Raw genomic sequence first — 23,680 nt, forward strand, 5'->3', positions numbered from 1 at the left:
GCGCTAAACCTCTCTCTAAAAGCTTCACTTATTCCAAAGTTTTACTTGAACCCTAAATGGTTCTCAAGTAGATTACTATGGGAAAGATGTTTGAAAAGGGTATTTTGTTCTTAAATTATATTGTAAATTGGAATGGTAGAGTTATGTCCTTCATTAAGTTATCAGAATTGTATGGGAAGGTCTGCTCAATCCAAGAGTACAACCAATTGATTACAGCATTACCCCAAAAATGGGGCAGGTGGCAGCAGGAGGAGTTTGGGAACTGGTCTGTCTGCCCAATATAAAGGATCAAAACTGGTGGAGGATTAAAAATAACACAAATTGGAAAGCATATCAGGTTCATTTGAGGACCAGGATGTTGACAGCGGTGCCATACAGATTGCAAAAGAGTTTGGAAGAGATTTTTGATGTACCGATTCCATGGTACAGGGTGTATGAGTTGATATATAAAACAACGCAAGATTCAAGACTTTGTGCTTTTCAGCTAAAATTATTATATAGAATTCTTGCCACCAACAAAATTTTGAATATTTGGGGCATAAAATCATTGAAGCTCTGCAGATTTTGTTGTGAGGATACAGAATCATTAGACCATTTATTTTGGTATTGCCCTCAGGTAGCCTGTTTCTGGTCTCAGGTTCAGGAATGGCTGAAAATGGATAGCATTGATCTAAAATTGATCCTAGAAATAGTACTGTTAGGAGATCTGGAGAGACCAGGTCAGTCAATTACTAATATACTAATACTCTTAGTAAAAGTATTTATGTTTAACTCACAATCTGTGGATTCTATTCGTTTAGATGATAGATTTTAATTATACATTAAACATCACAGCATAGTTGAAAGATATGTGTTGCATAAAAACCCGAAGTGGGTGGCCAGCAGAGATAGATGAGATGGACTGTGGGTGGCCAGCAGAGATAGATGGGATGGGCTGAGGGAAGCTGAGGGTTGGGATGTGGAATTGGAGACAAGTGGGAGTGGAGTTGCTGTGTGAGAGATAGAATGATGGCCAAAGATTTTTTTTAAATAATTAAAGTCTAAATGAAACATAATAAAAAGTACGTTGGAATGACACTGAGGGGAAGTGTTTTTACAACTAATGCCGGTTTGCTTGAGGCTGATGCCGTGCAGGTGTTTGTACATTTATACACACACTCTCATTCAAATAAACGCATACAAGAACATACACATACATGTAATAGTGCCAGACATGCACACAAACATATACAGTTGGCATTGCTGTTATGATTTTAGTTGTCCTAGATGTCCTTTGTTTTAATATTTGATTTTTAATTAAAGAATGTTTTGCATTGTTGTTTGCTGTTTTCTTCTGTCTTTTTCTTTTCTCTCTTTAGTTCATTCTCTTGGTTGTTGATGCATTGGGGGGTTCTTGGGGGTGGGGAATGGAATTAATTGTATTTTCTATTTTTCTTCTTTGTGGGGACTTTGGGAGGGGTCTCGGATGGTTGAGGGACAGCTATGGGGGGATCTTGGAGGGTTCGAGTTCACGTTTTTTGGCCTTGTGGGAGATCTGTCAACGTGTGCTTGAGCAGGGTATTACCCTGGATGCTTCTGTGTGTCACGCTGAATGGGAGTCTGTTGGATGACTGGTATGGTATGATGTAGTTGTTGAGCATCTTCACTGCAAGTACATTGTATGTTTCGGATATTAGAAAATATATATATTTTTAAATAAATAAAAAAAATTCAATGCTTGTCTTCTGTGCCCATATGAATGTAATTGCAATGATGAGATAGATGTTATTCTTCTTTGTTTTTATGTTTAATTATCTCAATGCCGTACTGTGTTTAACTGTGTTCGATCTTGCCTAGCCATCTTGTTTCAAGAGGACCACAATGAAAATAAGTCCCAGACTTTATTGTGTGTTATCCTCCATAATTTTTACTCATGTGCATGTATGGCTTTTTCAAGTTTTGTGTGTGCTTGTTTTTTGAAAGGTCAAATTAATCAACGGAACTAAATGGCCAAGCCCCTCAGATCTGATTCATGTAACAGAGAGCATGGATATGGCTTTAGAGGTCAGCATGGCCATTACACAGTAAATGTTGTGCTCTAGTCCAGTGGCTGACCAGTTGGCCCTCGCCATAGTGAGAGCTGTAGTAGACGACCAGGTGTAGTAGACTGATCAGAGGGAATCCACCATAACTGGGCATCACGTCTTTCACCCACACAAGGAGTGCCTCCATTAGGCTAATCTGGCAGGTGGGCGTTTGGGTTGTTAGAATGGGGGATAGGGGTGAGCTTGTGAGCTTGTGTGGATGAGGATTGTGGTAGTGTAGTGGGAGTTTATGTTGATGAGTATTGTAGTAGTGTAGTGGGAGTTTATGTGGATGAGTATTGTGGCAGTGTAGAGGGAGTTTATGTCGATGAGTATTGTGTTAGTGTAGAGGGAGTTTATGTTGATGGATATTGTGGAGTGTAGATGGAATTTATGCATATGAGTATTGTGGTAGTGTAGAGGGAGTTTATGTTGATGGATATTGTGGTAGTGTGGAGGGAGTTTATGTTGATGGATATTGTGGAGTGTAGATGGAATTTATGCATATGAGTATTGTGGTAGTGTGGAGGGAGTTTATGTTGATGGATATTGTGGAGTGTAGAGGGAGTTTATGCGGATGAGTATTGTGTCAGTGTAAAGGGAGTTTATGTGGATGAGTATTGTGGTAGTGTAGAGGGAGCTTCTAAAGTTGCAGCTAATGAGGTTGCCCTGCCCTACGAGGCTGAACACGTCATCCCCACTGCCATCCCCCTGTCCTACTCTCCTGTAGCTGGCTGTGACATTGCCTGTGCCTCTGTGTCCTCATCAACCAGCCAGCCTGCTGGTCCTCCTCACATCCTCCCATCCTCCCCCAGACTCTCTCCTCCATTGATCCTGAAACAGCCTGATGATGAAACAGATTCCATGACATCGGCATCACTGGAGACTTTAATCTATTCCTGTTGAATTCATAATTTGCCCATATCGCTGTCGCCTTCCCTTTGTTCTTCTGCTGCTGCTGGGCTGTGTCTTTGTGTGTGTCACTGTGTGTGTCACTGTGTGTGTCTGTGTGCGAGTAGCCCCCTCTTTCTTTCTCTCTTTTTCTCTCTCTTCTATAAGCGGAGTGAGTGAGCAAGCTCCTGCAGCAGGGGATCTCTGCATTAGCGCACTCTCCTCTCCCTCCCCCTCCCCTTCTCCTTGCTCTCCCCCTCCCCTCCCTGTGCAGCCGCGGCAGTGTGCCTGCGCGCGCAGGGCGGATGGGGCTGTATGCCGGAGCTGGGAGCTGCAAGGTGACTGAGGGAATGGAGAGGGATGGGAAGGTCTGAGCCGCACTGTGACTGTGCAGTGCCCCACCGCTACCACAACTCAAACCCCTCTAGAGCCCCCTCTCCTCTCTTCATCCCCCTCTTTCTCTCCCTCTCTTTGTCTAGACAGAGGTGGACCAGCTGCCCTGCCTCCAGCGCCTCTTTCTCAGCTGCAACAGCATCACCAGGTAAGATCTGCTGCTACTGCTGCTACTGCTTAACCCCCTCCTCTCCACAGATCTCAGTGCTGGCAGGTTCCCCTCCCAGCCAGCTCCCTATAGCTCAGGGCTGGGCCTGGCCTCTGCTGCAGAGGAGGACACATACTGCCTCTCTCTCTTTCTGTCTGAACACACACTGAATGACTGCTGAGGTGGGCAGTCTCTCCCTTCCCCAGTGGCTAATAACCTACTGTACTGCTGGGGAGGGCAGTCTCTCCCTACCCCAGTGACTAACAACCTACTGTACTGCTGGGTTGCTAAGAGATGGTATGTCGGCGTGTCTCATGAATGGAAAGTCTGTTTTGTTACTGTGGAGGGAGTGTTTTCAAACCCCTGCTCTTTTTTCCTTGTGTGGTTTTTGGCTTTGCCTTTTGCCTCCCTTAGCCTTATATAAACAGTGGAGTTGTCATTGAGTTCAGTCAGGAGGACATAGGCTGAATGCTGAAGTAGCACTGTCTCTGCCTGTGAAAACGGTCCTGTGAAGTCCTGATTTAATAAGACAGTGTTGCCAGTCCAGAGGGCCACAGTTGACTCCTGATGTGATTAGTTTCTCATAGCAGCTCTTGCTAGCCCACTCTGTTTTAGGCAGTAAATAAATCATTCAAACCCTGCTTTGCCCAAACATAAAGCTTATATACAGTTGAAGTCAGAAGTTTACATACACTTAGGTTGAAGTCATTAAAACTTATTTTTCAACCACTCCACACATTTCTTGTTAATAAACTATAGTTTTGGCAAGTCGGTTAGGACATCTACTTTGTGCATGACACAAGTAATTTTTCCAACAATTGTTTACAGACAGATTATTTAACTGTATCACAATTTCAGTGGGTCAGAAGTATACATACACTAAACAGCTTGGAAAATTCCAGAAAATGATGTCATGATTTTAGAAGCTTCAGATTGGCTAATTGACATCATTTGAGTCAATTGGAGGTGCCCATGTGGATGTATTTCAAGGCTACCTTCAAACTCAGTACCTCTTTGCTTGACATCATGGGAAAATCAAAAGAAATCAGCCAAGACCTCACAAAACAATTGTAGACCTCCACAAGTCTGGTTCATCCTTGGGAGCAATTTACAAACGCCTGAGGTATCACGTTCATCTGTACAAACAACAGTACACAAGTACAAACACCAATGGACCACACAGCCGCCATACCGCTCAGGAAGGAGACATGTTCTGTCTCCTAGAGATGAACGTACTTTGGTGCAAAAAGTCAAATCAATCCCAGAACAACAGCAAAGGACTTTGTGAAGATGCTGGAGGAAACAGTTACAAAAGTATCTATAGCCACAGTAAAACGAGTCCTATATCGACATAACCTGAAGTCCACTCAGCAAGGAAGAAGCCACTGCTCCAAAACCACCATTAAAAAGCCAGACTACGGTTTGCAACTGCACATGGGGACAAAGATGGTACTTTTCAGAGAAATGTCCTCTGGTCTGATGAAACAAAAATATAACTGTTTGGCCATAATGACCATCGTTACATTTGGAGGAAAAAGGGGGTGACTTGCAAGCAGAAGAACAACATTCCAACCCTGAAGCACGGGGGTGGCAGCATCATGTTGTGGGGGTGCTATGCTGTAGGAGGGGCTGGTGCACTTCACAAAATAGATGGCATCATGAAGCAGGGAAATGATGTGGATATATTGAATCAACATCTCAAGACATCAGTCTTGAGTGTATATAGCCAACATATCCACATCATCAGTTAAAGCTTGGTTGCAAATGGGTCTTCCAAATGGACAATGACCTCAAGCATACTTCCAAAGTTGTGGCAAAATGGCTTAAGGACAACAAAGCCAAGGTATTGTATTGCCATCACAAAGCCATGACCTCAATCCCATAGAACATTTGTGGGCAGAACTGAAAAAAACGTGTGCGAGCAAGGAGGCCTACAAACCTGACTCAGTTACACCAGCTCTGTCAGGAGGAATGGGCCAAAATTCTCCCAATTTATTGTGGGAAGCTTGTGGAAGGCTACCCGAAACATTTTACCCAAGTTAAGCAATTTAAAGGGAATGCTGCCAAATACGAATTAAGTTTATGTAAACTTCTGACCCACTGGGATTGTGAAAGAAAGAAATTAAATTAAAGCTGAAATAAATCATTCTCTCCACTATTATTCTGACATTTCACATTCTTCAAATAAAGTGGTGATCCTAACTGACCTAAGAAGGGACATTTTACTAGGATTAAATGTCAGGAATTCTGAAAAACTAAGTCTAAATGTAGTTGGCTAAGGTGTATGTAAACATCAGACTTCAACTGTAAATCTATAATGATGGCAAAATACAACATCTAGTCTAATCTGGTTTGCATTTGATCCTTGAGCCTTTTGATTTAAATCATCTGAGAAATGTAGGCTACTATAATCATCGCACAGTGAAGTCCTGGTGGATAACACGTGCCTTTATTTGACGTCTGCATAGCTGTAGCTGAGGGAGAAGCCATCCCAGGCACAGCAAAGCCTTTGGTTGAAGCGATCATTATCACAAATTAGGCCGATCAGAAGTCCTCTCTGCAAACAGTGCCCAGGATTAGGTGTCTTGCTCAAGGGCACAATGACCGATTATTTTCACCTAGTCAGCTCAAGGATTTGAACCAGCGACCATTCGTTCATTGGCCCAACCACTAGTTCACCTGCCACCCTGTTTAGCCTAGTTATTGTCTTCCCATCTCAAACTCTGTTCACTCAGCTCCAGGCCATGTCTGATGCTTTCAATGCCCTCTTCCACTGCCAGCCCCGGGCCCAATTAGCACATTTCCATGTTTTATTTTTGTTGAGTTCTGGGCCCTGGGTATTCAAAAAGGGTCTTAGGGTAGGAGAGGTAATATTGGATCCATTTTGCCATAATAATATTATATGGACTAAGGGGACCTGATCCTAGATCAGCATTCCTAATCTGAGACTCTTTGTGAATACGGGCCCTGTTCCCTGGTGTTAGTGTTGACCTATGGATTATAAGGTTAATTCAACAAAAATTGAGTTTGGGGGAGCTTTTGTAAGTGAATTACTCATTATATTAACATATAGTTGCATCAGCGCCTGGTATGGCAACCGCTCGGCATCTGACCGTAAGGCGCTACAGAGGGTATTGCTTACAGCCCAGTACATCACTGGGGCCAAGCTTCCTGCCATCCAGGACCTATATATTTTTTATTTATTTAACCTTTATTTAACTAGGCAAGTCAGTTAAGAACAAATTCCTATTTACCATGACGGCCTACACCGGCCAAACATGAACGACACTGGGCCAATTGTGCTCCGCCCTATGGGACTCCCAATCACGGCCGGTTGTTATACAGCCTGGATTCGAACCAGGGTGTCTGTAGTGACACCTCAAGCACTGAGATGCAGTGCCTTAGACTGCTGTGCCACTCAGCAGCCCCAAAAATGTCTGAGGAAAGCCCCAAAAATTGTCAAAGACTCCAGTCACCCAAGTCATAAACTGTTCTCTCTGCTACCGCACAGCAAGCGGCACTGGAGCGCCAAGTCTAGGTCCAAAAGGCTCCTTAACAGCTTCTACCCCCAAGCCATAAGACCCGGACTATTTGCTTGACCCCCCCTTTTGTTTGTACACTGCTGCTACTCGCTGTTTATTATTAATGCATAGTCACTTTACCCCTACCTACATGTACAAATTAACTTGACTAACCTGTACCCCTGCACATTGACTCGGTACCAGTACCCCGTGTATATATAGCCACATTATTGTTATTTTATTGTGTTACTTAAAAAAATGTAACCTTTCGTTTATTTTGTAAATATTTTCTTAACTCTATTTTCTTAAAACGGCATTGTTGGTTAAGTGCTTGTAAGTAAGCATTTCACGGTAAAGTCTACACCTGTTGTATTTGGCACATGTGACAAACAAAGTTAGATTTGATTTGATATAGTATTTGTCCCATTGATAGTTGTTAATGACCTGTGTGGTGTGTGTTTTCTCACTCTGTGTGTAGTTTTGATGAGCTAGCCTGCCTGGGAGAGTCGTGCTCCCTTTCTGAGCTCACCCTGGATGGGAACCCAGTAGCCCTGGAGACATGGTACAAGCAGGCCGCCTTGCGCTGTGTGCTTCAACTCAGACAGCTGGACATGAAACGTGTCACGGTAAGACATACGCTCGGTGTGTGTCTGTATTCTTGTATGTGGTTGAGTTTGCGTGGCTGTGGTTGTGTTTTTGTGTGTATTTTCAGTTGTCATGCAAGGCATAACAACACATTGGCTTGTAAATACTGCATGTTGGCCTTGGCTTGTAAATACTGCAAGGATTCTGTAAAGCAACACTTTATAGAATCCTTGACACTACCACATGCTTGATATCCATAGGCATAAAAGCAGAATTGCCTGTCAAACATGATGTCATTGTATTCACAATACATACGAGACACTTGAGTTCAGAGGTTCATGCATTTGAAAGCTATTAAGCAGGCAGGCAACACCCAGGTCTGAGCTTGTAGGCTACATGAACCCTGAGGTACCACACACACACCTTGCCCTTAGAATATGGAGGAATGGCCCTGCAGCCAATAGGATGGGCAAGTCCTCCTGAGATCAGAATCACAATCTGATTTGTACAACTTTCCACAGATGAGCACTGACTGGTAGTAACATAGTTTGAGATATAACATACTTGCTGTCAGTGCCAAGGCAGGCAGATATAATGTATGAGTAAAATAAGGGTTAAAGCTGGCTGCAGATGTGGAGGAGCTGAACTCCTCTTGCTTTGAGCCAGAATAGAATCAATAGATGCCAGGAAATGGTTACCGTTGCTCCTTGTGGGATATCTGTGTCAACACAACAGACTGGGTTTGTTCAGGGGGAAATTAACAGTGTTAATGACCAAAGATTTTCAGCGTTATTTCACCTGATGTTCTAGTCTACGAATTAGTGGGAAAGGATGACAATGCATTATTGATACTATTACAAATAGTCTAGTTGTGACAGCACTTAAGGTCCTCTACTCAAAGTGATTTGAGCCCTTATTGCATGGAACTTCCATCTCATATTGCTCAAATAAACAGCAAACCTGGTTTAAAAAAAACAGATAAAGCAACACCTCGCGGCACAACGTCTCTCCTCTATTTGACCTAGATAGTTTGTGTGTATTCATTGATATGTAGTTTACGTGTGCCTTTAAAAACAAATGTATGTAGCTCTGTCCTTGAGCTGTTCTTGTCTATTGATATTCTGTATTATGTCATTCTGTATTATGTCATTCTGTATTATGTCATTCTGTATTATGTTTCAGGTTTTGTGTGGACCCCAGGAAGAGTAGCTGCTGCTTTTGCAACAGCTAATGGGGATCCTAATAACATACAAAAATACAACATTTCACATACTGATTTAACTTTTTTATTACAAAGTATTTTTGCTAAAAGACCTTCCCTTATAGCAAAAACATTTTGCAAAGGGTATGAAAGATAGCGCTTTGATTCTGGAGCCATTGCAGCATTTTGAGTGAACCATATCAAGGAATCCTTTCTCAGCCGAATCGTCACAGAGTAGCCAGCGCTAAACATCCCCTAGAGCTCAGCTGGCAGTCTCAGATTGTCTCTGCTGGTGCATTGCATGCTGGGAGCTCTGCCTGGCACACCCAAACAGCTGGGCTCAGTTCAGATGAGGCTGCAGCCGAATATCAGACAGACAGATTATCCTGTGATGCAGCAGGAGATGCTGCCTCTCCAACTGGTCCTTCCTGCAGAGGGAAAACCTGCAGCTGACATAACATTCATTATTCTGACTGTGCCTCTGTCTCATGTTGAATAATTCAGTCTTGTCCATGAATGGAGCGACACCCTGATTGTGATATTGACCCTCTTTTCTGCAGGAGGAGGAGAGACGTATGGCCTGCGTCACGGCCCGGAAGGAGGATGAGAAGAAGAGGGAGAGTCACAAGCAGGCCATGCACAAGGTACCTGACTTTCCCTATGTTGACTCCCTGTCCATATTTGTGTTTAACATACTGTACTATACTGTTACTATCGCAGATATCTCGCCATGTTGACTGACCAATATATACTTCTGCTCTGACATCAAACTGATGTTAGCTGGTAGATTGTCACATAAGAGGCCAATTTCCACAATGATAAAATAATAATAATGTCACAGGTCAGTGATAAGGACTGAGCAGATTAGCTAGTGAGAGTTTCAGTCATTAACCAAATATTTCAAATATTTTGGGGCTTTTAAAGTGTTATATAAGCTTTTCTGCCGGATGCATGTCAACAACGTAATTAAGCCATACAGATGTCATTTGTGGAAAGTGATTATTTGGACATTAACCAAACTCCTTGGCCCTCAATGCTGTTTGTTAAAACGTTTTTACCTCCAGAACATTTCCTGTTTATTCATATTGTCGTGTCTTTACTATCATTAACTGAAGACTGATAGTTTTTATCAAAGATTCTCTGTAATTAGTTATTACGCGATCAACTTATTAATCACGTAACTAATTAACTAGGAAGTCGGGGCACCAAGGAAAAATATTCAGATTACAAAGTTATAATTTCCTAAAATAACTATTCAGATATTTTATCTGATCAATTAGTCTTCGAATGAATGAATTATTTACTTTACCTCACGTTAGTCTCATTCCAAGCGTCGTAAATTGTTGGTTATCTGCACGAACCCAGTCTTCACTATGAGTCATCCATACATCAATTGTCTTAAATCATTTATTTATTACTAAGTCATTCACAGAAATGCATAAACAAACAAGGTAAATGTGGTTACATGAAATGATAGGAGAATGTGCCCTAGTGGGCTAAACCGGCATGGCAGCTTGTTAGACAAAAGGGGAAGTGGGATTCGACTAAGAAGTCACTACAGGGTGATAATTATAACAATTGAAATTCTAATCCTTTGCACATGAACGCTCACTCATTCGGGAACAATTGCAATCAATATATATATTTACACTCAGTGTGTCGTCTTGATCTATGGTGAAAAGTCCGTCTCTCTCCCCCTCTCTCTTGGATTGTGGTTAGAGGGGATTGTTCAGAGTGACTTCTATTCGTTATAGAATGGATTTTTCGGTGGTTGTCGTTCTTCCCGTTCAATGATATTGAATTCCTAGCTGCAGACTAGTAATTAATATCAAAGACTTGTTCTTATTCTGTCGGTATTGATAGTCTAAGAGTTTAACCACGTGGTATGGTTAAAAGATTTAGCAATGGTCTACAACCTTTGTCCTCCTAATGGAGAAAAACATGGTCTGCAACCTTTAGCTATCTCATAATTGAGGTAAGCTCGGTCTGCTGATCAAAAACCCGAGTGGGGGTTTTATTTGGAAGGGCCGAAGAGGGCTGTCCCAGGATGTCTGACCCTAACTGGGCTCAGGGGCGGTCCTCTGATTTAGTTCAAATCAAAAGGGAATTGTTCATTAAACAGTCCAAGATCATATTACACAATTATACAAACAGTATCATACTCAGTCATTCATCTTATGCAACAATTAGATGTAAACCTCATATCTGAGGCTATTATTTAAACAGCGTTATTGTAATGTTCCACACCGTCTCCCATGAGCTTCCCCAAGTTGTGACAAATGGACCAGTTCGTAGCTGGACTCTTCACCGATCTTTTATACTTTCTCCGGAACATGAAATTTGTTCGTACCTCAAGTGGAAGGAATTCCTTTGTTCTCCATGAAAACCGACTCTCTCTATACTGTGTGTCCATGAGGAGATTCACAGGAATTTACGACGTCTCTCTGACCACAGCAACCTAGTTGAAGGAGGAAAGGGGGAGGCAGGGAGAGGGGGATGGGCTTGCTATACCCATAGAGGCCAATGTCATGACAATATGAAGAGCCAAAACTAGTCAAAATATGAACATGCTTATCGTCTGCTAGCCATTAAGGTTTATAATGAATACAATAGGATGTTAGGTGTGCTTTTGTTTAAACTCATTGCACATGTAACATACACTGCATAACCCCTTGTAGACAGTGGATGAGGATGACTAATGTTGTGGGAGTTAGACTATAAGTGCATTGTTTAAGGAGAGGGCAAGAGGGCAGTTTTTGATGTTGAACAATGTATCAAATCATGTATATCAACATGTATGATATGCTGTCATATGTCTGTAAGCAATTTCTGTTGATGCTGAGGTCCCGGTAAGCAGTTATCTCAGATGATACCTAAAGCGCTCTGAGGGTTGCTCCTCAATGGTCACTAATTCTTAACTACTTGAAATGCACTGTGGTGTTCGGTTGTCATGTAAAGAGGAGTCATCTGCTTTGCATTAACCGCCCAACCATGAGTTGATCAATGGGAGCATTATAGTAGGGAGATGAAGAAAAGCCAAGGCTAGATAAAGGCTCAACCCACTATACCCCAGTAACCCTGCATTTATGTGGCTTGGCTTGGTGTCTTCTGTTTAAAAAAAAAAGGTTTCAAATGTTTTGATTTTAACAGTTACGTTTCCAAGGGGGCTAAAATAACAGTGACTGTTGCTACAATTCTCAAAGTTTTTCAATCCACTTCAATAGTCATTTGTCTTTTTCCTCCATTATCATTTCCCTAACTGTTCTAACTACAGGGTTTCTAAGTGCTCAGTTCCTCTTGTAGAATATCAGATCCCACCAACCTTTGTTTGAAGCTGGTTATGATTTCAGTTCAAAACATGCTTGTTCAATCATTGTGTATCTGTACTTTACTGTAGGTGCTAGAGAATGCATACTGTACTGTATCTATACTGAACAAAAATATAAACGCAACATGCAACAATTTCTACAATTTAACTGAGTTACAATTCATATAAGAAAATCAGTCAATTTAAATAAATTCATTGGACCCTAATCTATGGATTTCACATGACTGGACAGGGGCGCATCCATGGGTGGGCCTGTGAGGGCATAGGCCCACCCACTAGGGAGCCAGGCACACGCACTGGGGAGCCAGGCCCAGCCAATCAGAATGAGTTTTTCCCCAGAAAATGGCTTTATTACAGACAGAAATACTCCTCCGTTTCTTTATCTGTCCGACCGGCTGGTCTCAGGCGAATGTGTAGGTCCTGGCCTGGCGTGGTTAAATGTGATCAGCAGTTGTGAGGCCGGTTGGATGTACTGACATATTCTCTAAAACGACGTTAGAGACGGCTTATGAACATTCAATTCTCTGGAAACAGCTCTGGTGGACATTGCTGCAGTCAGCATGTCAATTGCATGCTCCCTCAAAACTGACAAAAAGACATCAGTGGCATTGTGTTGTGTGACAAAACTGCACATTTTACAGTGACCTTTTATTGTCCCCAGCATAAGGTGCACGTGTGTAATGATCATGCTGTTTAATCAGCTTCTTGATATGCCACACCTGTCAGGTGGATGGATTATCTTGGCAAAGAGAAATGCTCACCAACAGGGATGTAAACATTTGAGAGAAATAAGCTTTTTGTGCGTATGGAACCTTTTCTGGGATCTTTTATTTCAGATCATGAAACATGGGACCAACACTTTACATGTTGCATTTATATTTTTGTTCATTATATACTGTATATTGATGTGTGTGTTCCTGCCTTACTGCTGCTTTTAATGATCCATACTGAGAGATCAGAAAGGGTTCTGAAGGAAGTTTAATTGCCTCTGTGTAATCCAATTGAGCTAGTTGAGGAAAAATGGATAAATGGAATGCTCTGTGAGGGTTCATGTAGTCTCAGAATTAGCGACTATCAATCCTGTTTGCCAGCCGTCCCCTGTGTGTGGGAGTGGAGCATTCCATTCCATACATGTGCGTATCAAAACTTAACTGAATAAAGGCAAAAATATTATGAAATCGAAAGAGAAAGAGAGAGAGAGAGCTGCATTCTTCCTTGCTGCAGGGGGTGGCACAGAAGTACTGCTGCTGCCTCTGCTACAGTCAACACGGATTCAGCTACCGCAGTAATGCTGAGGCAGTTGTTGAGAGATATGGGGCATATACAGTACAGCACACACAAATTGTACCTTGTTATTACAGACAAAGCCTTTGTAACTATGGGAGACTAGGTATTGGTAAGATAGGCATGTTTGTAAGTAATGTAAGCTAAGTGACAGTCTATCAGTTAGAATAACATTTAAAGTTTTCATTTTTGAAGATAAACAATACATGTGTATTTGTGTTCATAGAGTCCTGCTCATGTTGTGCCTCAGCAGTTCTACACTCAACTTGGGCTCAAGTCTCAGGACTCCTCAGTGACAAGCAAGGTAGGTGGAATATCTTTGTCTGTAGGCTGAAGCAGGAGAGAGATAGTCAGTTTCATAATATCATCCTGTCCTCTGTGTGCCCTGCTGAGGACCAATACCAACTGAATCCTGCTCTGTTCCCTGTGTGCGCATGTGTGTGTGTGTGCATGCATGCGCGTGTGATCGTGTGTGGGCCTGTCTGCGTGCGTTTATGTGTGTGTGCAGGAGAAGCGGCGTCTGGCCATCCGTAATGCAGCACTGCAGTGGGAGGGGGTCAGGGCCTGCCTGGAGCTTCCGGCTCAGAACGGAGCCAAGGAGGAAATCAGCCCTGAGGCAAGCCCCGCCCACAGCCCAGCCCAGACCAATGGCCTTGCACTGGAACCTTCTCCGGATGAGCAGCTCAGGTAACGTTAGGGGGGAGGGGCCATGCATAGGGGTGGCACTTTGTGCTCTGGAAGACAGTAGTTATAGTTGCAGGACTGTTATAGAGGTATAAATAATATGTTTTCTGTTCTGCCAGACGGGTGAGTCCGGTGTCGGCTCTGGACAGACAAACAGGGGGCAGTGAGACCCGGATGCGCTCCACCAGTCGCCCCAACAGTCCTCGAGACCCCAAGTTGGTACTACACCACATCCAGGAATACATACACATCACAGTAGGTTGGTGGTGGTAATGACTGGAACGGCATTGGTGGAATGGTATCAAATACATCAATCACATGGTTTCCAGGTGTTTGATGCCATTCCATTTGCTCTATTCCAGCCATTATTATGAGCCGTCCTCCCCTCAGCAGCCTCTACTGATACGCATACTCACAGGGGATAGGATATTGGAATGTAAACATTCTTCCAATGCAAGAAAACATGGTCCCGTTATAATTGTTCACACATTATAATTATTTCAAGTTTAGCCAATAAAACTGTATGGTTGGAGCACATTTGAGGATTTTGTTTCATTCTCCTGGGTTCCATATGTGTCAGATGGCTGGTGTCTACCACAGGTGGCTGGTGGCACCTTAACTGGGGAGGACGGTTCATTGTAATGGCTGGAACGGAATTAATGGAATAATATCAAACACATGGTTTCTATATGTTTTAATACCATTCCATTCACTCCATTCCAGCCATTATTATGAGCCGTCCTCCCTTCACCAGCCTCCTGTGGACTGTCTACACTATAAACTAGCATACAAAAGGATATCCCTTTTCTATAACGGTTCTCTCCATAGAGACATGGTTCCCTAGTCTGGTTCCCTTACACACTCAACATTTCACCCTCGTTTCACCCCCTAACACTTGTTAGTCGTTAATCTGATGGTTTTCACAAAACTGCACAGGGCCCCATTATTTAGCTAGCTAATTTTATTGTGAGGGTTAGAGGGTGAGACCTTCACCCTGCGTCATTGCCTTGTTCTCCATATGGCCATTCCCCCAGCCTGGCCTGACCAGGCTTAGCCCCCATGCTGCAGGCCCTAAGTCCTCCTGGAGGGACTGTATACCAGTCCTGTGAGTTATAAGGGGTCAGGCTGAGATGGACGCTGTGGCTGTGTCAACCACTATTATTACATGTTGCTTTCTTGCTCCAGGATATGAAAATGTCCCGGAAGCGCAATCCTTCATGGCCCTAATTCCCTTATAGGCTCACTTATAGCAGTTTGTATCGCAAAAGGGGCCAAGACTAGGGCTCAAGTGATTCACCATACGGTGTGGTCTGCTTATGTGTAAACTTAACCAGTTTTTATTGTTGTGCACAATTGTTGTGCGCAATCCAATAGGATAAAAGAGAAGAACCATTTATGGTGTTTTACATCTATAACCGCTGTAAAAACAGTACTGTCCTTTGTCTAAGTGCAGCTTGTCAGCTCTCTGTCTGTTTCATGTAGTTGAGGTATGTTTGTGATGCTTGGTATTCACTCCTTTGGATGTCTTACAGTAGATATGCCCATGGGAATATTCCTAAAGGTATAAAAGAGGAGATGATAGATGGACTGAGCAGTGATTTATAGATGTGATGTTCTACAGGTATGACCCTCTGTCATCCCATGGTAAGGGATTACCAGCCTCTGTGGAGGTGTGAATTTGTGAAAACTCCATGAAGTTAACAATCAATGCATGAATGATTTGCTTTATCTCTGGATTGATAGTCTGTCTTGATCCGGTATATTCCTCCTTAATCCTCAAAGACAGACAGGGTTCTTCATTCCCACACGCTCGGCAGAGCTGCAGAGCTGGGCCTGTCTCTCTCTGTCCTCCACATCTGGTTCTGCTCTGGGACTGGGGAGGGGGGCAGGGGGGCCCCCTGGTGTGGAGGGTTTTCCTCTCTGAGAGATGGAGGGCCTGGAGGCTGCCCTCTGCTCTGTCCCCACATTGCTTCTGAGAAAGAATAACCGCTGGCGTCCGCATGATTAGATCCATTAGCTCTGGATATGCTATTTGTTGTTCCCTGGGTGTGACCGGCAATGTTCACATTCATCACAGAAAAATCAGCGTGTGACAGTTCACACGTTACTGCTGCTGCCATATGAAGACACATGGATCATCGTCTTTATAAGAGCATGTGAGAGAGGGCCAGCTAAAGTCCTGCGGAATAATTAACAACCACATAAACATGAATAGATGTGATGGAGCAATCTGCAGGTTAGTGGAATTGTTTGATTTCACTTCCCTTGAGAAACTAGCTTAAAGGACTCTGCCCAGTGAAAGTCATGCACCTCGTAATTACAGAACACTTGTCACACAGAGGCATGAACCTTGGTTAACCTTGTGCAATTATACCTAGTTGGCTAGAATTGGTGTATAAATGCTGTAGGTGTTTATCAGTATAGTCAATGGCCTTTTCAAGCTCCCCTTTCCACACCAAGCTGGAGTGGTAAATGATATGGGTTGACTGAAATGGGCCCCTGCCCCTCAGCAGGTAAAGGGAAAACGTGATGTCATCTCTGTTTGTCATTAGCAGCCCGACCCGAGCTGGAGAAGAATTAAGACAGGAGCAAATGTTGACAGTGCATTTAGAATGGAGGAAGGAGGAAACCCCTTTTAGTGTGTTGGGATGAGAGATGGAATAGGAGAATGGTTGTCTCTGTGAGTGCTTAGTGAATTTCGTGTGTGTGTGTGTGTGTGTGTGAACGTGCGTGCGTGCAGGAACAAGCTTGCGTGTGTGTGTGTGAGCGTGCGTGCGTGCAGGAACAAGCTTGCGTGTCTGTGTGTGTGTGTGTGCCCGTCCGAATGCTGGATAGTAGCCTCTTTTATATATTCCTTTGTGAGCAGACTAGAGGAAGATTTATTCGTTCTCTGTTCCCTTGAGATATGACAAGAGGGAAGAGTTATTACCCAGAAATCCAATATTGGGGCTGGCCAGAGAGTTAGAGGGGAGACATCAGTGCCCACATGCTATGTATATATTCATTCATACAGAGGCACGCTGGGTCTCCAAGCAGGTGGAGGGGCAAGCACATCAATCTTCAAGTTCTACTTATGATGAGAGAAGTAAGTGTGGGAATGAGCGAGAGAATCTGATGCCACCACCACTCAGAAACACTTCAATAAACCATAACACTTAATTTAATAAATGTTTATGTTTATCTACATCATGCCAAATATACACAGAAATAGCCTTGTTCCAGATCTGTGTCTACATCATGCCAAATATACACAGAAATAGCCTTGTTCCAGATCTGTGTCTACATCATGCCAAATATACACAGAAATAGCCTGATTCCAGATCTGTGTCTACATCATGCCAAATATACACACAAATAGCCTTGTTCCAGATCTGTGTCTACATCATGCCAAATATACACAGAAATAGCCTGGTTCCAGATCTGTGTCTACATCATGCAAAATATACACAGACATAGCCTGATTCCAGATATGTGTCTACATCATGCCAAATATACACAGAAATAGCCTGGTTCCAGATCTGTATCCACATCATGTCAAATATCCACAGAAATAGTCTGGTTCCAGATCTGTGTCTACATCATGTCAAAGATACACAGAAATAGTCTGGTTCCAGATCTGTGTCTACATCATGCCATAGACACAGAAATAGCCTGGTTCCAGATCTGTGTCTACATCATGTCAAATATACACAGAAGTAGCCTGGTTCCAGATCTGTGTCTAAATCATGTCAAAGATACACAGAAATAGTCTGGTTCCAGATCTGTGCCTACATCATGTCAAAGATACACAGAAATAGCCTGATTCCAGATCTGTGTCTACATCATGTCAAAGATACACAGAAATAGCCTGGTTCCAGATCTGTGTCTACATCATGTCAAAGATACACAGAAATAGTCTGGTTCCAGATCTGTGTCTACATCATGTCAAAGATACACAGAAATAGAGCCTTGTTCCAGATCTGTGTCTACATCATTTTGATTTATTTTACCTATATTTAACTTGGCATGAACAAAGAACATATTCTTATTTTCAATGACGGCTTAGGAACAGTGGGTTAACTGCCTTGTGCAGGGGCAGAACAACAGATTTTGGTTCCAGATCTTACTCTACATCATACCAGGAGAGATATACAGAAATACCCTGGTTCCAGATCTGTCTCTATATTGCTTTATTGCAGACACTGTACAGATCTGCTACCATGCTAATAGAGAAATTGCTTGAACAATTTTATTTTTCTTTCAGTTTAGAAAATGTTGAAAGGTTCTTCTCACATCATGACAAGCTAAATAACCATGTTTCTTATGTGGTGCAATCATACTGTAGCTAGACAATTGGAGACACATGTAGGCTCATTTAATACATGTCAAATTGATGGGTTATAGCTGCTCAGAAATGACAGACATAGTTTTGAAGCTCCTGCTGGATTAGGTCCAGATAATTGCATTTTTGTTCAGAGCTGCTGAACACATCAGGAAATGTTTTCCACAGTTAGACTTTCCTCAGTTTGATCATCATTGTGTCTCCTCTTCCTCCAAGAGGCTATGAGGGCACAAAGAGTTTCAGGAGGGGATTTGGAGGCACCTGGCAGTCTATCAAGAGTGATTGCCAGGAACAATACATGACAGAGTGCAGAGTGGGCTGATGGCATGCTTCCAGACTTCCCCAGAAAGGGATGAAAAGTTACCATCACTCTTCTTTACTCTAACTATATGTTACCCAGTATCTCCTCTCAATTCAATTCAATTCAAGGGCTTTATTGGCATGGGAAACATGTGTTAACATTGCCAAAGCAAGTGAGGTAGACAACATACAAAGTTAATATATAAAGTGAAAAACAACAAAAATTAACAGTAAACATTACACATACAGAAGTTTCAAAACAGTAAAGACATTACAAATGTCATATTATATATATATACAGTGTTCTAACAATGTACAAATGGCTAAAGGACACAAGATAAAATAAATAAGCATAAATATGGGTTGTATTTACAATGGTGTTTGTTCTTCACTGGTTCCCCTTTTCTCGTGGCAACAGGTCACAAATCTTGCTGCTGTGATGGCACACTGTGGAATTTCACCCAGTAGATATGGGAGTTTTTCAAAATTGGATTTGTTTTCGAATTCTTTGTGGATCTGTGTAATCTGAGGGAAATATGTCTCTCTAATATGGTCATACATTGGGCAGGAGGTTAGGAAGTGCAGCTCAGTTTCCACCTCATTTTGTGGGCAGTGAGCACATAGCCATGTCTGCCTACGGCGGCCTTTCTCAATAGCAAGGCTATGCTCTCTCTCTCTCTCTCTCTTGGTCTCTCTCACTTTCTCTCTCTCTCTCTCTCTCTCTCTCTCTCTCTCTCTCTCTCTCTCTCTTGGTCTCTCTCTCTCTCTCTCTTGGTCTCTCTCTCTCTCTCTCTCTCTCTCTCTCTCTCTCTCTCTCTCTCTCTCTCTCTCTCTCTCTTGGTCTCTCTCACTTTCTCTGTCTATCTATCTCTCTCTATCTGTCTCTGTCTGTCCAACTGCTTTTGATTTAGTACCTTTGGCAAAGCCACCTGTCCTGAAGATTAGCACCGTCTTTCACTGACTGGTGCCTGTCCGCTCTGCTCCGTGTGTGTGCGTGTGCGTGCATGAGATGCTTCCTTCCATGTGGCCAGTAGTACCCCCTTGCTCTTACATCACCAGTCGTCATTCCTTGCCTGCCCCTCGGTGTCAGATGCTGCGCTTCTTTGAAACGCGACACTGTTTGATTAATATTGGGTTTTACACCCACTGCGTTGTGGGTCGTATGTAGGTAGCAACACGGCCTGCTAGAAAAATTGCGTCGGACGCTACTCTGTCAGTCACTGCTGGATTCTTGGATGCGGCTCGTACTGAATGTTACGATTATTCAGAGGTTGTGTTTATTAGCTAATGTAATTCCTGGGTCATTTTGTTAAGGTTGGGTTTTCTCCCAGGTTATTAAAACTCTGAGGGGAAATGGAGTATTACAGCAGGCGTTAATGACTGAACTCTGAGGCAGCCATGGGCAGTTCACTGACTCTCACTCACTCACACACACACACACACACATTATACATTAGCACACACACACACACACACACACACACACACACACACACACACACACACACACACACACACACACACACACACACACACACACACACACACACACACACACACACACACACACACACACACACAGGAGGTCCTATAGAGAGACAGTAGTCATGGTGGCCTTAACACGGCTTAACACTGTAGCTATGTGACCTTTAACCCTGGTGTCCTGAATCTCTCTGGCTCACATTCACCTTTCTTTCTCCTAGGGCTGGAGTCAACTCTTGCCCTGTAACCCTGCAGCTTGTTAACAAACTGCTCCCTTGTGCCCCTCTGCAGCCACAGCCTTGATAGTGGTCTTTAGAATGTCCCGCCATGGTTATTACATGATAATCACAAGTCAATCAGATTTTTAATCTCTCCTCTGTTCCAATACACCTTCATTTGTACCAGAACCATCCCTGTTCTCTTCAGCCCTCTCTTTCTGGGTCAGCACACCTGTCTGACCATCTTTGTATCATCTCTTCTTCCTGTTCTTGCTCACAGTACAAAGCCTCTCTTACAGGTTGTCAGACCACTCTCCTTGATTCCTCTCTGTTCTTTGTCTCTGCTTACCTGGACAGCATCTTGCCAGGTCTTAGATGCACTGAAAGGGGCCAGCAGACAGAGATATGAGAGGAGGGTAGGAGTCAGTCCTCAGTCCTCTAGAGAGAGAAGTGACCTCCAGGGGATCAGGTTTGGTGTGTGACAACAACGATGGCTTTTTAAAGAAGCCTTGTTTCACTCCCCTGACTCTGTAACAATCAGCCCAACAAGACTTGGCCTATAGGATTACAGCTCCAATAGTGTCAGGATTAATCCTCCTTTGTGTTTTCTTTTTCCATGTTCTGTGATGCTACATTCTAAGGGTGTGAAATATGAATAGGCTGATTAGGTTGTTGGTGGGTGAACTCTAATGGCTGGTGTGGACTGCTGGTCCGTGGAGCTATATGATCCTCTGGTATGCAGCAGGTCCCCTGAGTGTCAGCAGACTGGGAGGCAGGGAAAGAAGGCAGAGAGACCCAGGGCAGCTAGTGAGGCTCCAACAGGGACAGAGAGATCATGTCTCCCTGAGACTCATCCTGATTCTCTACTCTCACGACTCCTTATCAGGGAAGGGCACTTCAACTGTTGTCACAGAGAATGGAGAGAAATTAGGCAGCATTGAAAGACAAATGTTACATTCACTTAATTCTGATTACCCTGCTCACTGCTGTTTCTCTCCCATCCACTGATTGGCCCACTTCTTCAGACACATGTAAACTAAGATACCTTTGTCTTAATGATCCTGGAAACTTGTGACTGAGCCAGGTGGGTGGAGGGTTGGCCAGGTGGGTATTACTTAATTTACCTGGGAAGCCATCATCATGCTTCAAATTACTAAGGGGGGCTGGGCACCCTCCTTAACAAATCAGGTCCCCATCCTCAGGTGTGTGTGCTGACTGTCTGTTTCTCTGTGTGCTCCAGGCTCCTGGAGGCAGGGGGTGTCAACCTGCAGAGCCTCTCCCTGTCAGACAGCCATCTGGCGGAGTTGGATGGGGAAACCCTGCGCCTGTTCGGTCTTGGAGCACTGGAGGCCCTGGAGAGAGGCTGGGGGGTCCAGACTGCAGGGGCCGTCACTGTCATAGCCTTCCGCTACATCCACTTTGATGCGATCGTGCCAACACTGCCACGCATAAGGGTCAAGTTCCCCAACCTATCTGTGAGAACACATTTGCTACAGATTACATACTGTTCAATAAAGAGTATTCTCATTGGCTACTATGATAGGAGTCATATTCTCACCATGGTAACACATGCGCTCTGTTGGAGTTCTAAACTGAGGGTTCTCATTGGCCAATAGGATACTGATATGGCCACTCATTGACTGGTTTCATGACTTATTATGGTGTCCTCCATACAGCATCTGATTTTCCTGGAAACCAACGTCAGCCGTCTTCCCCAGCTGGCTGCTCTGGCCCAGGTGAGACGTCTGGACCAGCTGACCATCCACCCAGAGGGGAACCCTGTAGTCAGCCTTTCCCTGTGGAGATCCTTCCTCATCTACCGCCTGCACCACTTCAACCTGCACAAGATCAACAACCTGGAGGTCAGGTCCACCTAAACACTCAGAAAAAATCTACCAACATGTTTTGTCATTCAGCATATTTGTGCTGTAATGTTCTGAACAATGTGTTAGCTGATACCGTTTCCTTTTTCCCTTGTGGGTATGTGAATGCATTTATATTGGGTGTGTGTGTGCATCAGGTGACCATGAATGACATGATCTCTGCAGAGCGTCTGTTTGGGACGCTGGGTCATATCGCTGCCACCGAGACACCACGCTGCCGCCTGCTAGTACTGCTGGAGGAGTCCAGGTGAGCTCCCTACCCACAGCACCTGGTAACTGGCACTAACTGACACACACAGGCCGTCTGAATACCCATACTTGCATACTAAATAGTAGGCCGTCATTCCTATTAAAAAAAGTATGCGTCATTTTGAAAATCGAGTACATTTGAAATGTCCGGATGTCATGCTCTTTTCAGCTTTAACAAACTATAGTTTTGGTAAGTCGGTTAGGACATCTACTTTGTGCATGACACAAGTATTTTTTCCAACAATTGTTTACAGACAGATTATTTCACTTATAATTCACTGTATCACAATTCTAGTGGGTCAGAACTTTACATACACTAAGTTGACTGTGCCTTTAAACAGCTTGGAAAATTCCAGAAAATTATGTCATGACTTTAGAAGCTTCTTACAGGCTAATTTACATAATTTGATTCAATTGGAGGTGTACCTGTGGATTTATTTCAAGGCCTACCTTTCACACTCAGTACCTCTTTGCTTGACATCATGGGAAATTCAAAATAAATCAGCCAAGACCTGAGAAAAAAATTGTAGACCTCCACAAGTTTGGTTCATCCTTGGGAGCAATTTCCAAACAACTGAAGGTACCACGTTCATCTGTACAAACAATAGTACGCAAGTATAAACACCATGGGACCACGCAGCCGTCATACCACTCATACCGCTCAGGTGCACTTCACAAAATAGATGGCATCATGTGGATGGAAAATGTTGTGGATATATTGAATCAACATCTCAAGACATCAGTCAGGAAGTTAAAGCTTGGTTGAAAAGGTGGACAATGACCCCAAGCATGACCCCAAGTGGACAATGACCCCAAGCATACTTCCTAAGTTGTGGCAAAATGGCTTAAGGCCAACAAAGTCAAGGTATTGGAGTGGCCATCTCAAGCCCTGACCTCAATCCCATAGAACATTTATGGGCAGAACTGAAAAGCGTGTGCGAGCAAGGAGGCCTACAAACCTGACTCAGTTACACCAGCTCTGTCTGTAGGAGTGGGCCAAAATTCACCCTACTTATTGTGGGAAGCTTGTGAAAGGCTACCCGAAACGATTGACCCAAGTTAAACAATTTAAAGGCAATGCTACCAAGTACTAATAGCGTGTATGTAAACTTCTGACCCACTGGGAATG

At 43.4% G+C, this 23,680-nt stretch overlaps 1 protein-coding gene across 1 annotated transcript in view; it reads left to right on the plus strand.

The window, feature by feature from the left end:
* The window catches only part of LOC109888468 (leucine-rich repeat-containing protein 49-like), a 55,816-nt gene that overhangs the window by 24,544 nt on the left and 7,592 nt on the right, over positions 1-23,680 (plus strand). Inside the window, exons 9-17 of the mRNA XM_031814253.1 lie at positions 3,434-3,495; positions 7,495-7,642; positions 9,363-9,446; positions 13,641-13,718; positions 13,923-14,101; positions 14,218-14,313; positions 21,660-21,894; positions 22,096-22,281; positions 22,440-22,549. Of these exons, the coding sequence (XP_031670113.1) occupies positions 3,434-3,495; positions 7,495-7,642; positions 9,363-9,446; positions 13,641-13,718; positions 13,923-14,101; positions 14,218-14,313; positions 21,660-21,894; positions 22,096-22,281; positions 22,440-22,549 (1,178 nt within the window). The remainder of the gene's footprint in view (positions 1-3,433; positions 3,496-7,494; positions 7,643-9,362; positions 9,447-13,640; positions 13,719-13,922; positions 14,102-14,217; positions 14,314-21,659; positions 21,895-22,095; positions 22,282-22,439; positions 22,550-23,680) is intronic.

Source organism: Oncorhynchus kisutch, linkage group LG3, assembly GCF_002021735.2.
Source record: "Oncorhynchus kisutch isolate 150728-3 linkage group LG3, Okis_V2, whole genome shotgun sequence".
In the NCBI taxonomy this organism is placed as follows: Eukaryota; Metazoa; Chordata; class Actinopteri; order Salmoniformes; family Salmonidae; genus Oncorhynchus; species Oncorhynchus kisutch.